At 57.2% G+C, this 13,316-nt stretch overlaps 1 protein-coding gene across 2 annotated transcripts in view; it reads right to left on the bottom strand.

Annotated features, from left to right (window-relative positions):
- Positions 1–9,165: 9,165 nt before the first annotated feature.
- Positions 9,166–13,316, bottom strand: part of UNC5B (unc-5 netrin receptor B) — an 81,851-nt gene continuing 77,700 nt past the window's right edge. For both annotated transcript variants that reach the window (XM_027062199.2, XM_027062198.2), the window contains one exon: positions 9,166–12,753. In XM_027062199.2, coding sequence (XP_026918000.2) covers positions 12,588–12,753 — 166 coding nt within the window. In that variant the 3' untranslated portion in view covers positions 9,166–12,587. The remainder of the gene's footprint in view (positions 12,754–13,316) is intronic.

The following is a 13,316-nucleotide window of genomic DNA, read 5'->3' as shown; positions in this document are numbered from 1 at the left end:
ACCCTTTTCTCCCTTTGTCCTGGGCCGGCCCCCGCGCGCCGGCGCCGGGCTGCAGCTACGCGCCCATTGCACGGGCGGACAAAGCGAGGCGCCGGCCGCCCGGTGCACCGCCCGTGCTGGCCCTGGAGCTCGCGGGGGCCCTGCGCGCTCCTTCCCCGCCCCCCCCCCCCCCGCAGGAGCCGGACCCGGGGACCCGATCGTCTCCAAAGCCTGCACCCCGGGACCCAGAAGAGCTCCACCTTGCCCCCAGACTCCCGCAGAGGGCGCCCCCTCTAACTGCAGCGCCTCACTCCTCCCTGATCCCTCTGCTGGCCCAGCCACCCAGCTTTTGCGCATGGTGTCCGGCCTTCTGTATGCCAGGCCAGCGCCATGGCGCTTTGCCTTGTCACCACCTTCCGGAGACTCCTTGTCTGGCTGAGGCAGAGGGGTGGCTGGGCTGGAGGGCACACGGTCCTCAGGATCGTCTGCCAGGCCCTCCCACCAGCCCCCAGACATTTGTGTCTGAGGGACAGGCCGAGGGGGCCACCTTTATCAGACGTACCCTCTCTCTCTGCCATGCCCCTTACGTCCACTGTGTCCTAACCCCTCACATGCCTGAGGGGCAAGGAGAGCTGGGCATATGGGAAACCAAGATGCAGCCGCGGTTCTAAAGCCCCTGCGGGCCTGTGATGGATGCCCCCCAAGGCACAGGGTGCGCTCAGTGCTAGGTGCCCTTGGGGCAAGGTGAGACTCAGAACACCGTGCTTCCTTCATTCAATTGGCCTACTGCCTGCCAGGCCCTGCAATGAGGACCTGTGATATCGTGATATAAGAAAAGAAAGCCACAGGTCCCAGACTGAGTTCCCAAACCGCAGCTTAATCCCCAAACTCAGCGCAGTTTCAATCTCCCCTCCAGAAAGGTGGCCTTAACTGGTCAGTCAGGAAATACTTCTTTCCGTCAGCCCCAATGAATCTGTCACCTAGGGTCCTCCCCATTCCCCTCCCTCAAAGAAAGATAAGGCAATCCGCATGATAAGGCTCTTGCTTTTCCCCTGGCAAACAACCTTCTCTGAAACAATCTTTATTTATTTACTTTGTTTTGCTAATAACGTTCTCACCCCACCCTCCGTCTATAAAAACCTTCCATTATGTACAACTTTCCTGAGTGCCTCTCTCCTTGCTAGATGGATTGCTTCCCGGCCCCATGGATCATTTAATAAAGCCAATTAGAGTCTCAAATTTACTTACAGGACGGTGGGGCCTGTGTTTGCCCCCCAGGTGTGTCTGACTCTAAACTTGGCACCTGTTTGCGGGTCCATCATGTGCCTTTCCCAAGGGTCTGGAGGCGGGTGGGGTGGGAGATGGGAGGGAGGGAGAAGGGTGGACCGGGTGGGCTGGTGTCGGGGGCAGTGAAAAGACTGGCCCAAGGCAGGACAAAGGAGATAGAAGTTTACAGAATACACTGCAAGGGAACAAAGGAGGGCCTGTCGGTCTGGAAGCAGTGGAGGGGGAGGAGCTGTAGTTAAGGGGAGAGAGTGAGGAGGTGTGGGAATGTATGGAATTTTCCTTTTTTGGTACACCCCCCCTAGGGTTCTCTAAGGAGCCTGTTTGGGTGGTCACCGTGGGCCCTTTTACCTTGCCCAAGCCTGTTGCCTAAAAGTAGCCTCTACAAAGGGTTTCTCAGAAGAGGGGATCTTGGAACTGAATCTATAGGATGCCTGTGGCCCATTGAGGAGAGCAGCGAGGACCTTCCAGAAGGAGCAGAAGGCTGAACAAAGGCAGAAGGCAGAGCAGCAACATGTCCACGGAGGGAGGGCTGTGAGGCTGTGAGAGAGGCTGGGCCCTGGCTGGGATGGTCACAAACGCCAGAATGGACATTTGCACATCGCCCTGCAGGCCACAGCCTTCCATGAGGGTTTGCAGACGAGGAGAACGGGTCCCAGGGGGGTTAGAGAGGTGACCATGGTGATCAAAGTCAGGGCAATGGACTGGAGGCTGGGGCCACTTGGCTTCAATATCCGACAGATTTGTCCAGCCTAAGAAATCAGATCCACATTTGGGAAGTTTTAATTTAGCATCTTATCCCTTCTAGGCCTTGAACCGTCCTGGCTCCCAGCCCCGCCTCCGCCACCCAAGTCTATACAGTTGGTAACACCCTGCCCCGGACACCTGGACCCTACCTGCAACCTGGAGATGGGGTGGGCAGGAGGAGGGAGGTGCAGGGGGCTCCAGGACACTCTTTTGGGGGATTTGGGGGCCCCTGTGTGGTCTCTGGGGGGAAGGCAGAAGACCTGTCTTGAATCTACATTTGCTCAAGCAAGCTGGCTGTTCCATGGAGCTGATGCGATGTCCAGATCGGGGAAAGCAGCCAGATTTCCCCAAGAGGCTCCTACCTATACACCATCCTGCACAGCTGAGACAATGGCCACTGTCCACAGGGAAATGACAAGAACCTAAAGGCTGAAGACTGTTCCTGGATGCTGTCCCTGATGGGGAGGGGGCACAGTCGGGAGGTCCCTCTTGTTGTACTTGGCCTTCCAGGGCTGGGCGGATGTTTTTTCGAGAGACCCAGAACTTGACTCAGAGCAACGCCACAGAGGAGGTGTTCAGTAAGCAGTACCGATGCCTGGCAAGGAAGGCGAGACTTCACAGAGCTCTGCTCTGGCTGCCCCCGTCCCCCGCCCCCCACCCTGTCCCGCGGGGACCACCGGCTCAAGTCCAATGTACAGCTCCATGAGGGAGGTACTCTGATTAGCCTCATTTTGCATATGAGGACCCTGGGGTACGGAGAGGTTAGTATCTCGCTCAGAGTCGCACAGCTAAGCGGCAGAGCCCAGATTCAGATTGGCACCTTACTGAAAGCCAAGTCAGGGGCATCGTCAGAGGGGTGGGTCACACAAGCTCTTACCCAAAGCCCGCTGACCTGTCTGCGGGTTCTTCCTGCAGATTCACACAGCCAGCGCTTAGGAGGTCAGCCGGGTGTGCGCTCAGGCTTCCAGGCATGGGGTTGGCAGGCCATCTTGTGATCACGCCCCGTCACTGCAGTGCGTGCAGGCTGGCTCAGTGAGGCTGTACGTCCTGCCTTTCGGGGGTTTTTACTGGGCCCGCCAGCGGGGCACGTGGATCCTGGGAGACAGGGACTCATCCATAACTGCCGAGCCTTAATTCTCTGCTCTCGCGTCACCTGTTCAACCCCCCCACTCTACCTCCCCTTCTGCGTCCAACGGCTCCCTTTGGGGGCGATTGCTGGAGATTCCTGGAGATGCCAGCCCTTGACCCCCTCCGTCTCCCCTCCATGCCTCAGGCATCTTTCCCTCCACCCCGAGTCGGCTTGGAGCCCATGGTCCATAATTGCAATAGAGTCTCAGCAATGCCCGACACTCCCATGCCCATCCTCTCCTGGTGGTACCGATGGCCAACCCGGGATGCAGCCACCTACATCTGAGGAGATGAGCCTTGCTGGAGAAAGTGCGCAGCAGGCAAGGGTTCCACTCCGAGGTCGTGCTTACCAACCTGCGATGGGCCTCCGGGATGCCAGCGGTCCCGTGGCACATCTCAGCTCCTGCTCTCCGTCAGAACTGTTGCCACCTTCCTCCTTCGCTGGCTTCAGACCCCTGAACGCACCCCGCCCCGAGATGGCCTTGCCTCCCGCCTCCCACTCGATGAAGAACACAGAAGTCACCAGGGAGGCACATCCTCATTTCTCCACACCAAATGTGCCCCATCGGCTTCTGTTTTCCTCTCTCCAGTTACAACAGGGCCGTTGCTGTCCTCCGTCCTAGGGAGGGGATGGGATCCGGAGCCAGGAGAGCGTCAGACCAAGCCCTGTGCTCAGCACCTCCCAGTTGCCAGCGGCTCTATGCCTCCCCGACCCTGTGAGGTTGGCCCATCATAACGCCCCCGCGGGAGTCGAAGGAAGGGGGACAGGCCACCAGGAGCCGGAGGGAGAGCAAAAGAGCATGTGGAGGCCGACCCACGTCACGTGAGGACCTGGCAGTGTTTGGATGGAGGGAGAATGGCTTCAGGGTGGAGCGTGAGAGCTGTGTCCAAATCTTTGAGAAGCTGGCAGGGAGTGTAACACTTAGACGTCCTCCTAGTGATGGTAAAACTAGCTGAGGGTAAAATTAGCCCTTACAGGGGCGCCTGGGTGGCTCAGTCGGTTGAGCGTCCGACTTCGGCTCAGGTCATGATCTCACGGTCCGTGAGTTCGAGCCCCGCATCGGGCTCTGTGCTGACAGCTCGGAGCCTGAAGCCTGCTTCCGATTCTGTCTCCCTCTCTCTGCACCTCCCCCACTTTCTCTCTCTCTCTCTCAAAAATTAACATTAAAAAATGTTTTTGTTAATTAGCCCTTACAGTGAAAATAAGTAAGCACCCAATCAATAACATTTATCACTATTCTTTTAGTAAGTAGTGTGTTCAGCATCTCTGGAAGTCATCAAGTGGAGTCTGGACAAGCCTGTGTCTGGGCTATTGTGGAGGGAATTCTGGCATCAGGTGAAATGGAAGTAGACGGTGGCCAAGGACAGCCCCCCCCCCCCCCACCGCCCCCCACCTCCGCTCTTCTAAAAGTCAGTGAAACTGATCCCAGTGAACCTTTGCAGTTCATAGCGACAGCCTCTGCCCACTGTAACCCCCTTGGGTAATCACAGTATTTACTGATCTGAGTACTGGGCATCTATCTGTCCCTGGGGACCTGGTGGTAAGGGAATTGCTGGGGCCCCGGGGCCTGGCAGCTAAGCCCTGTCTCGGGTTTCATCAGGCGGTGGGGAAGCCCTTGGGAAGAGGACCAGCCACAGCCACCATCCCGTGAAGGGATGCGGAGGGGCACCGAGGCAGGCGCCACTGTCCCTCTGACGCAATCCCCGCCAAGTGGCACGCAGGCAAGGGCCTCTTGGCAGTCTGCACAGAGGGCCGGGGGCTCCGGACCGTCCCAGCCAGCAAAGCCCTGAACCAGAGCAGCTCTGAGCCTGACCCTCCCCTGCTTCAGCACCTTTCTACAGCCCACTGGTGCCCAGCAGATCCTAGACTGGAGGGGTCTTATTTGGAACCACAACTTAGAGCCAGTGGTGAGGGCCTTCCTCTCCACTGGGCTGTATGGTCTCCGCTTAGCTAGTCTCCACGTCTCCCTATTGCTCCCTAGCACGCTGAGGCCACATGTGAGAGGCCGCTTGATAGAGATCCATGCTCCCAACAAAAGGAGGAAGCAAGCGAGCTAAGACGGCCTTGTGTCTCAAGAACCGGCCAAGGGGGCAAAAGTATTAATATGGCTGCTTCTCTATTCATGTCATGCGCAGCCTGGATCCTGGAGGCATTTGTTTTTGAGCCAGGCTTCTAGACCAAGCCCTCGACTCCAATGTCGAGGAACAGATCTGCGTGAACCTGGAGTGGGTGGCCCCTGGCAGCTGGGTCAGGATGGCCCCTCTGACCTTCCCAGATCCCAACCTGGTCCTTCAGTCTCTCCGCTACGAGCTTTCTCACCTCCATACCTCTGATCACACGGTCCCTGCTACCTGGTGGTTCCTTGCACCCAGCCCTCCACCCCTATCCCCCCACCAGCCTAGACACCACCACAAGGCAGGCAGCCGGAATGACCCCATCCCTGCTTCGTGTTCGTGCCGCGTTGGAACCACTCCCAGCTGGCTGCTTCCCGGTCCTTGTGTACTATGGAAACTCACTTTTGATTCTGCGGTGAGCTGCTAGAGGGCCAAGTCTAGGCATGACTTAACGCCTGGTATCCCCTGTGCTGTGCCCATCTATGGATTAGATCCATAAACATTGACTGAATTTCCAGGAATCCCGGACCCTCTCTTGGGGAAGCTCCCCAGGCTGAGGAGCTGTGATGGGTAGATTCAAGCTACCTGCAGTGAGGCCCGGGCTGGGTCGGGCCCTCATGGTTGCTGGAGGAGCACAGACTCACGGGCGCCCCCTCCCGGGGATTACCCCCATCTCCTGGGTCGGGGGTCTCTGAGAGGTCACCACCTCACACTCCCCCCACCCCCCACACACCCAGATCGGGCCCTGAGACTATTTCAGCACCTGCGGCTGACAGCGGCCTTGACATCTGGCCCATTACCTGCTGAAGGGGCATCCGTATCTTCCCTTAGCAAGACATTTCATAAAAGAAAGTTGCTGCAGACTTTTGCCTAAAAGCATCTCCCCTAAAATACATAACTGAGAAACTATGGCTCAGGGAAACCAACCCCAGTGTTCTAAAATATCACTGTTCCAGAAAGCCTTTCTTGACTCCCAGGCTGAGTCAGCAGCCTCTCTGGGCTCCCGTGGCCCCCTTGTCCACCGGTTTCTCTGTCTCTCCATTAGGCCACAGGCTCTGAGGGCAGTGTGTGAGGCCTGGCCCTCGTGCCCAGGACTGACCGACAGACACGGTGTGCTGGATGACCGTGGAACCCCACTCCCTGCCCCGACAGTTTGTGTTTGGAAAAGTTAGGACTGGGGAAGCTCCAAATCTCCAGTGCCTCCTGCTGAATCCAGGACAGGGATTGTGAGAGAAACAGACTTCTGTTGAAGACAGTCACTCAGTTCTCCAGGGCCAAGTGCTAAGAAGCCTGGGCTCTTGGTGTGAGATGCCTGTGCCCAGCTCAGAGTGCCGGGTTTCACGGCAGCTTCTCCCGTGGAGTGGTCTGGAGGGAGGCAGGTGCCCCTGGGCCGAGGCTGCGAAGGGAACAGCATGGAGAACAGGCAGCCGCAGCCCCCAGAGGCCTACGCAGGCGCGCCAAAGGCTTTAGTTAAACAGGAGGCTGGAGATCCGAGATGGATGGGTTGAGCCTTAGCAACCAGAACGAGACCGAGACCGTCTTGATGACAGCCAGGGAGGGAAAAGTTAGGGACCTCCATGGGGACGTCATTAAGGGGGCCTGTTATCCTGTGGGAAACACAGTGTCGGCAAAACGAATTTCCGAGCAGTTATTGGAAAAATAAAACTATTTCATGTTTATACCTCAAGGGGTTGAGACTCTTGGCTCAGATCCATTATATTTAAATATTTACGTGCAGACGTGTGTGTTTGTATTTGCATAGATCTTCCTGAGAGGATATATAAAAAATGAACCAATTATCTCTCGGGGTTGGCGGTGGCGGGGGTGGGGGGGGTGGGGGGGGGTGGGGGGTGGGTACTGGGGACAAGGAGGGAGCGGGGGGGAGGAGGTGATACCTGAGTGAGAGGCATCTGCTTCTTACCTATTCTTTTGTTCCTTAAAAAATGTTTTTAGCCATAAACATGTGTCACCTCTTGAAACGGGCAGGGGTTTTGGCCAGTTTGCTAAATGGAACTGGTTGAGGTCTCCCTATGCACGATCTCAAGCCCTAGGCTGGGGTTGGACTTGTTTTCTCATGGCCCCTCGTGGAGGAGGGGGGCAGCTGGTGGCCAGCTTCGTCACCTCACAGCCCTGCTCTAGGACACCTCATGGGGCAGCCAGTCGGTTACAGGGTCAGAACCAGCCCATCTTCTGCCGGCTTCTGGTTTTTCCTCATGCACCCCCGGGACTGTGACAGAGGAGGGACCACCGGGTGGGGTTGTCCCAGCCCGCCTGGAACCAGGACACCCAAATTACGGAACTACACCAGCCAGAAGGAACTCACAGACCAGCGGGTCTAAGGCCCACATTTCATGGGTAAGGAAACTGAGGCCTCGGGAGGGACGGGGACCCACACAGCATCAGAACTAGAACCCAGGTCCCTGCTCCCCAGGCCAGAACTCTTGTCACCCGACAAGAGGCAGGTGGCAAGGAGAGGCCCTCCCGCTTAGGTAGTGGGCAGAGGGGGAGTGGTTTAAATGGGTACCCCTGACTCCTAAGGGACCCTAGACAATCTGCCCGCTGGTGGGGGCTACTTGCATGAAATAACTGTCCCTCACCTGACTCTGCCCACCTCCTCCCTGTGCCGCTGCCTCACCTCAGGCGATACCCCCCTTCCTACACACCCGCCCCAGACGATGCGGATGTTCCTGGGTCCCCAGGGAGTGACGACGGTCTGAGTGGCGGGGGTGTGTGCCTTGACTGTCCTGCCGGCCCCACTAGGCCATGAGCTCCGAAGGGACTTGCCCACAGGTGCTCCCTACCCCTGGGGGGACGACAAAATGACACCTGCCACAGGTTCCTGAGAGTCAGAGCTGGCAGGGCCTGTGCGTACCATATACATATACTTCGGGGCGTGGAAAGGTTAAAAAGGCCAGATACACCGGGGACGCACTACATGAACATGAAGAGACCGGCTTGTTCTCATAGGACTTCTCAGAGTCCCTCTTGCGCTGATGAACACTATGTCTCTACTCTGAGACCAGAGGGTACTCTCACCCCCACACTTCAGAGATCACAGAATCCCCCGCGAAGCAGGCACTGCAAGCTGGAAAATGCTGGGACTAGACTCAACGCACACAGGGAGGCCTGAGGACCAACTCACAGGGCCCCTGCCGGTCATTCAGCACCTTCCTGCAAAGTAGGGGGAAAAAACGCCCCTTCGAAATACTTCCACCTATGGGAAAATTAACAACACCAAGAGGTTGATTTTATTAGAACAAGACCGTCTACTGCCACCTGCTGGAAACATCCCGCAATAAACACGCAAATCTACCCTCTGGGGGAATGCCCCCCCCGCCCCCCCTTTAGGCACGGTACTCTTGTTCAGTGTGTAACCTGCCCAGCCACGCATAGCAGCCCTGGGTCCAAAGTCACGCGATCGCAGCCCACCCATCAATCCCTTTCTACGTGCATGATTATGTTCCAGGTGAGTACTCTAAACTGACCTCTCTGCCTCAGACGGGTATCTCCACAGAGAGATACACAGAGAGATACACAGAGAGCCACAGCAGGCTCAACGGACTGACCCCTGAACACACTCCTTGGGTGCTTATGCATGGAGAGTGCTGACTGGGGAGCAGGGATTGGCATCCAGCACGGGCTCTAACTTGCTGCGCAACCCCGGAGAAATCCTTAACCCCTCTCTGGGCCAGTTTTCCCTTCTGCAAAATGAAGCAGTTGACGTTGATCGTTTCCAGGAGCTCACAGAGCTCTGACAGCGACCGCCCGATCCCAAACCCGTGGAATTGTGAGGAAAGCAGGAAGGTCGTTCCAACTGCTGATGGAAAGACAGTCAAGAAGACAACAGAAGACAACCAGGGTTGTTTTTTTTTTTTTTTTTTAATTAGACTAGGAAATATAATTTATTTTGTAAAAATTAATTTTGTTACAATAGGAATGCTAAACGTTATTTACAGATCGAAGTTTACAGACTCAACAGTGGTGGGATTGGGCCATCCCTGCAGCCCTACATCCCTGGGACACATAACGCATGTCCACGGCCCAGGCAGGGGGTCCAGCCCTTTGCCCCCAGGAGATCTGCTCCCTGCAGCCGAACTCCTGGTCACCTTCCCTCAGAGGGCCTACTAAGGGACCTAGCTCAGCTGCCTGGTTGCTGGGGAAAGGACCAGAGGGTCCTGGATCGTCCAGGAGATGGGGTTCCCCACACCCTCAGGAGGACCCCTGGCCCGGAGCTCTGGAGCCCGGCTCACTGCGAGAGAAAGCAGAGGGAGAGGCACGTAGAAGATACACCAACTGACCCTGTGGACTCGGAGAGGGCACACGCTCGCACCCGGGTGGGGACACGTTCCCGGAGGGGTACCCTGATGTGCCTGCAGATAAAAGCACACGCGCGCGGGGCACGCACACACGCAAGCACACACCCCGGAGATGAGACACGTAAACGCCCACGGGAGGGCCCTGCAAGCCTGCGGTGGCCCCTGATCTGCCACTCTTGGCGGTACACAGGCCACGTGGGGCTGCCTCTCAGGCTTGAATCAGAGGAGAAATCTTGATCCTACCCTAAGGCGGGCAGCGTAGGGACGCAGCCACAGCAGCCTCAGCAGAGGTTTGATTGATGGAGGCAGCAAACCCTTTCTCGGCGTTTCTTATAAAGCTGGACAATTTGAACCCTCCCAGGAGGCCCCAGCCAATCGGTTCTGTGCTCCAGGCCCTGGTGCACAATTTCTGGAAATCAGATGAGAAATGGCACGTGTGCGGCTGGCTTGGCCTCATCCACCAAGAGCTCCCGTCGTGGCTGCTGAGCGAGCGGGGCAGGGAGGAGGGGCCCGGCAGAACACGGCCTGGTTCCCTCCCACGAGAAACCCAGAATGACCGTGTGTGTCAGAACCCAAGGGCAGTCAGACAGCAGCCGCAGGTGTAAAAAGGAAGTGAGGCCCAGAGAAGGCAGTCCTATGCCTAAGGTCACACAGCAGTTTACTGGCACAGCTGGAGCGGGGGTGCTGGTCTTTGGACTCCAGGCTGCCTGTGAGCAGAGACTGATGGGAAGGGTCCGGGTAAAGCCTCTCATGGCACTGGTCAGGCTGCTCTCTCCGGGCCATGCTGTCACCCCTGCCTGCACAGCTCAGGCCAGGACTCATCAGGGATGCTGAGCCCACAGCGGATGGGCACCTTTGGCAGGGAAGCCTCGAGGCCTGCGAGGCAACACCACACAGGCGCTGGGGCAGAGAGCCGTTGTTGCCAAGCCCTGAGTGCAGGCCCGGCTCCTTCAGCAGCGCTGATAGGAGAGATCCTCTCTCAAACCGAGCAGGCCTCTGTCCGTGGCCAACCTACCCACCCCCCCAGGGTCACCGGCAGGGGGCGAGAACCCCCATGAGCCTGAGTCCATGGCAGGGAAGGGTAGGCTGAGGTTGCCGGCTAGGACTGGAGCCCCCAAACCTGTTCTCCTCCCTGGAGACCAGACTTTCAAGGGCCAGGATGTGCCCAGGCTGGTCATGGACCAGCTGGGGCAAGCCCTGGGGTCAGTGCCCAGAACTTCTTGCTTTGCCCCGGGTGCCAGGGAGAGGCCTGCGAGGAGGCCTCTGTGCCAGCCGTAAGAGCCTGGTCCCGGCCATGATCAGCCAGCCCAAAAGGGATCCTGCTGGGCCCTTGGAGCATCCCAGAGCAGGCTGGTGAGGAGGTACCAGCCCCCTCCACCCTGGCAGTCCCGCCTGTTCAGACCTCCCAGACTGCAGTGGGAGGGTGAGAACAGGGCTAAGGGAGCTGCCGGTGGAGGTCAGAGCTGGGAAAACAGCCCTCCCCAGGTCCTCCTTCACTGGGGCGTGCACGTAGAGCACAGCCAGCCCGCCCACTTCCCAGCCTCCCGGCCCGCAGGGCTGACTGCTCACACATTCCGTAAAGCCACGCTGAGGCCCAGAAGCTCAGGCTTCTGCAGTCAGAGGCCCGCTTATCCAGCCCTCCTGCTTTATAGACGGAGAAACTGAGGCTGGGGGAGACCAGTTCCCGGATTCCTGGGCATTAGCGGAATGTCAATTTGCGCCAGCCCACCTGGTGTGGGGGCTGCTAGGTAGAGGGGTGGCCTGGCTGCTCCCACCCTGGGGTGAAGGAGAGAAGTGCCCATGGGAGACTCTCCCTGCCCACTTCTTTCTCTGCTAGAGCCCCACTTCTGGGCCCCACCCCCTTTTCCAGGAGCCACCAGACCGGGGCACTGGAAACATTGTCTCTGGCTCACAGCTGGCCTGGTCTGCCCAGTTTCCATCCCTGGGCCTCTTAATCTGGATTCTCCAGGAGCCCAGGGAGCCTGTGGGGCATCTGCCTGGGGATGCGGGAGGGAGGACCCCAGCCCACTCCAGATCTCAGGGCTCCTTGCCTTTAAAGATTCAGCATCTGCTCAGAATTTTAGAGGGAAACATGGTACCATGGCTAAAACCCCGTTTGACCCTGTACACCTGGGGAAACTGAGGCCTTGTAGGAATTTAGCCTAAGACAGAATCATTAGCAGCAAGGTGTTCCCTGTTCTCTCTCCCTGATAATCTCTCTCTCTCTCTCTCTCTCTCACACACACACACCCACACACGCACACACGCTCACTCCTGGCCAGAACCATGAGCAAGCCCACACTCATCCACACTCAAGGAAAGAGTTTTCTATTTTTTTGTGTTGTTTTTCATTTTCATTTTTTTTTTTTCTTAAAAAGGACTCATCCAAATATCTGGATAATAAAGCATTTGCGTTTCCTAAGAAACTGGGTTTTTCTTTTCCCTTGTGGTTTTGGGGTTTCTCTTTTTTCTTCTTTGAGCCTGACTAGGGGTCTGAAGCTTTCTTTCTTCCTTTCCTTTTCCTTTTTGCTTTGGACGACAGAAAGCAGTTCGTCTGAATTGTACTTGACTCTTCAAAGAGGAAAACGGTGTGAAAGGAGAAGAGGACTTAGGCGGGAGGGAGAAACCAGTAACTGAGGAAGAAACCGAAGAACGCATCTAAGACAAATGTCACCCAGAGCTCCTGGGGCGGAGGTGGCTGGTGGGGGTGGGAGGAGGGAGGGAGGGCCACCTCCTGGCTCCCCTCGCTGCCTCCAGAGGCCTCGTCTCGGTTCCTCCACGGAGATCCAAGGGCAGGGGGGACAGCAAGGGTGGAGAAGGAACACTGGGTCTTCCTGACAACAGAGTACATGGATTTTCTAAGGCTGGTCGTGGTCTGGGAATGGGGCAAGGGGAGGAGGAGGAGGGGGCGCCTCTGGCTGTGAGCTGGGGGGCAGCAGGGGCCGCACTGCCTCACACGAGGCTGCCTCCTCTGTGCCTGCCTCCTGCCAGCCCTCCCAGTCCACGGTCCGGGGCGGCTCAGCAGTCCCCGTCAGTGGCCATGGCCACCAGCATCTCACTCTTGCCCATCTCCTCCAAGGCACTCGCCAGGCTGTTGAGGTCCCCGTCATCCTGCTGCAGAGCTTCCCAGAGGTCCAGGATTACACCCGTGGGGCTTGCTTTGGTGGCAAAGTAGTTCAGGTACCTGGCGGAGGGAAGGAGAGGGTCACTGGGCTCCCCCAACACTCAGCACCTCCCGGGAGCTTGGAAGTGGACAGAGCACCAGGAAGTGGGAAGGCTCTGAGGTCCCCCGACCCTGGGTCGGAACCCTAGCCCCTCTGCTTGGGGGCTGTGTGGCCCTGGGAAAGCCACTGCTCCTTTCTGAGCCTCGGTTTCCTCATCCCTAAGATGGAAACTGTCTTGCTCATCATCATCCATCATCATTGTTATTATTACCCGTTGAAAGACACTGGCCCCAGGAGAGACTGTCCAAACCTAGCATTCCAATCTTTCCTCCTCCCGCATCTGTTCCCTGCTTGGTTTTGCCCCACACACTACCCCGAGAGCAGGAACAGAGCCTTAGACTCTCTGTAAAGCCCATCCATTTCTAGTCAGGTGTCTTCTACGTGGCATCTGCTCGATGCAGGTTTATTAAATGCAGGTTTATTAAATTAAATTCTCAGTAAGTATAATGTAATTCTAATAATTACTATTGCCATTATATTTATGCAGCATTTTAGATTCTCCAGAAGGGCTTCGACACCAAAA

The sequence above is a fragment of the Acinonyx jubatus genome, chromosome D2, assembly GCF_027475565.1.
Source record: "Acinonyx jubatus isolate Ajub_Pintada_27869175 chromosome D2, VMU_Ajub_asm_v1.0, whole genome shotgun sequence".
NCBI lineage: Eukaryota > Metazoa > Chordata > Mammalia > Carnivora > Felidae > Acinonyx > Acinonyx jubatus.
Note: the sequence above shows the minus strand (reverse complement) of the source record. Positions and strands in the feature narration are given on the sequence as shown.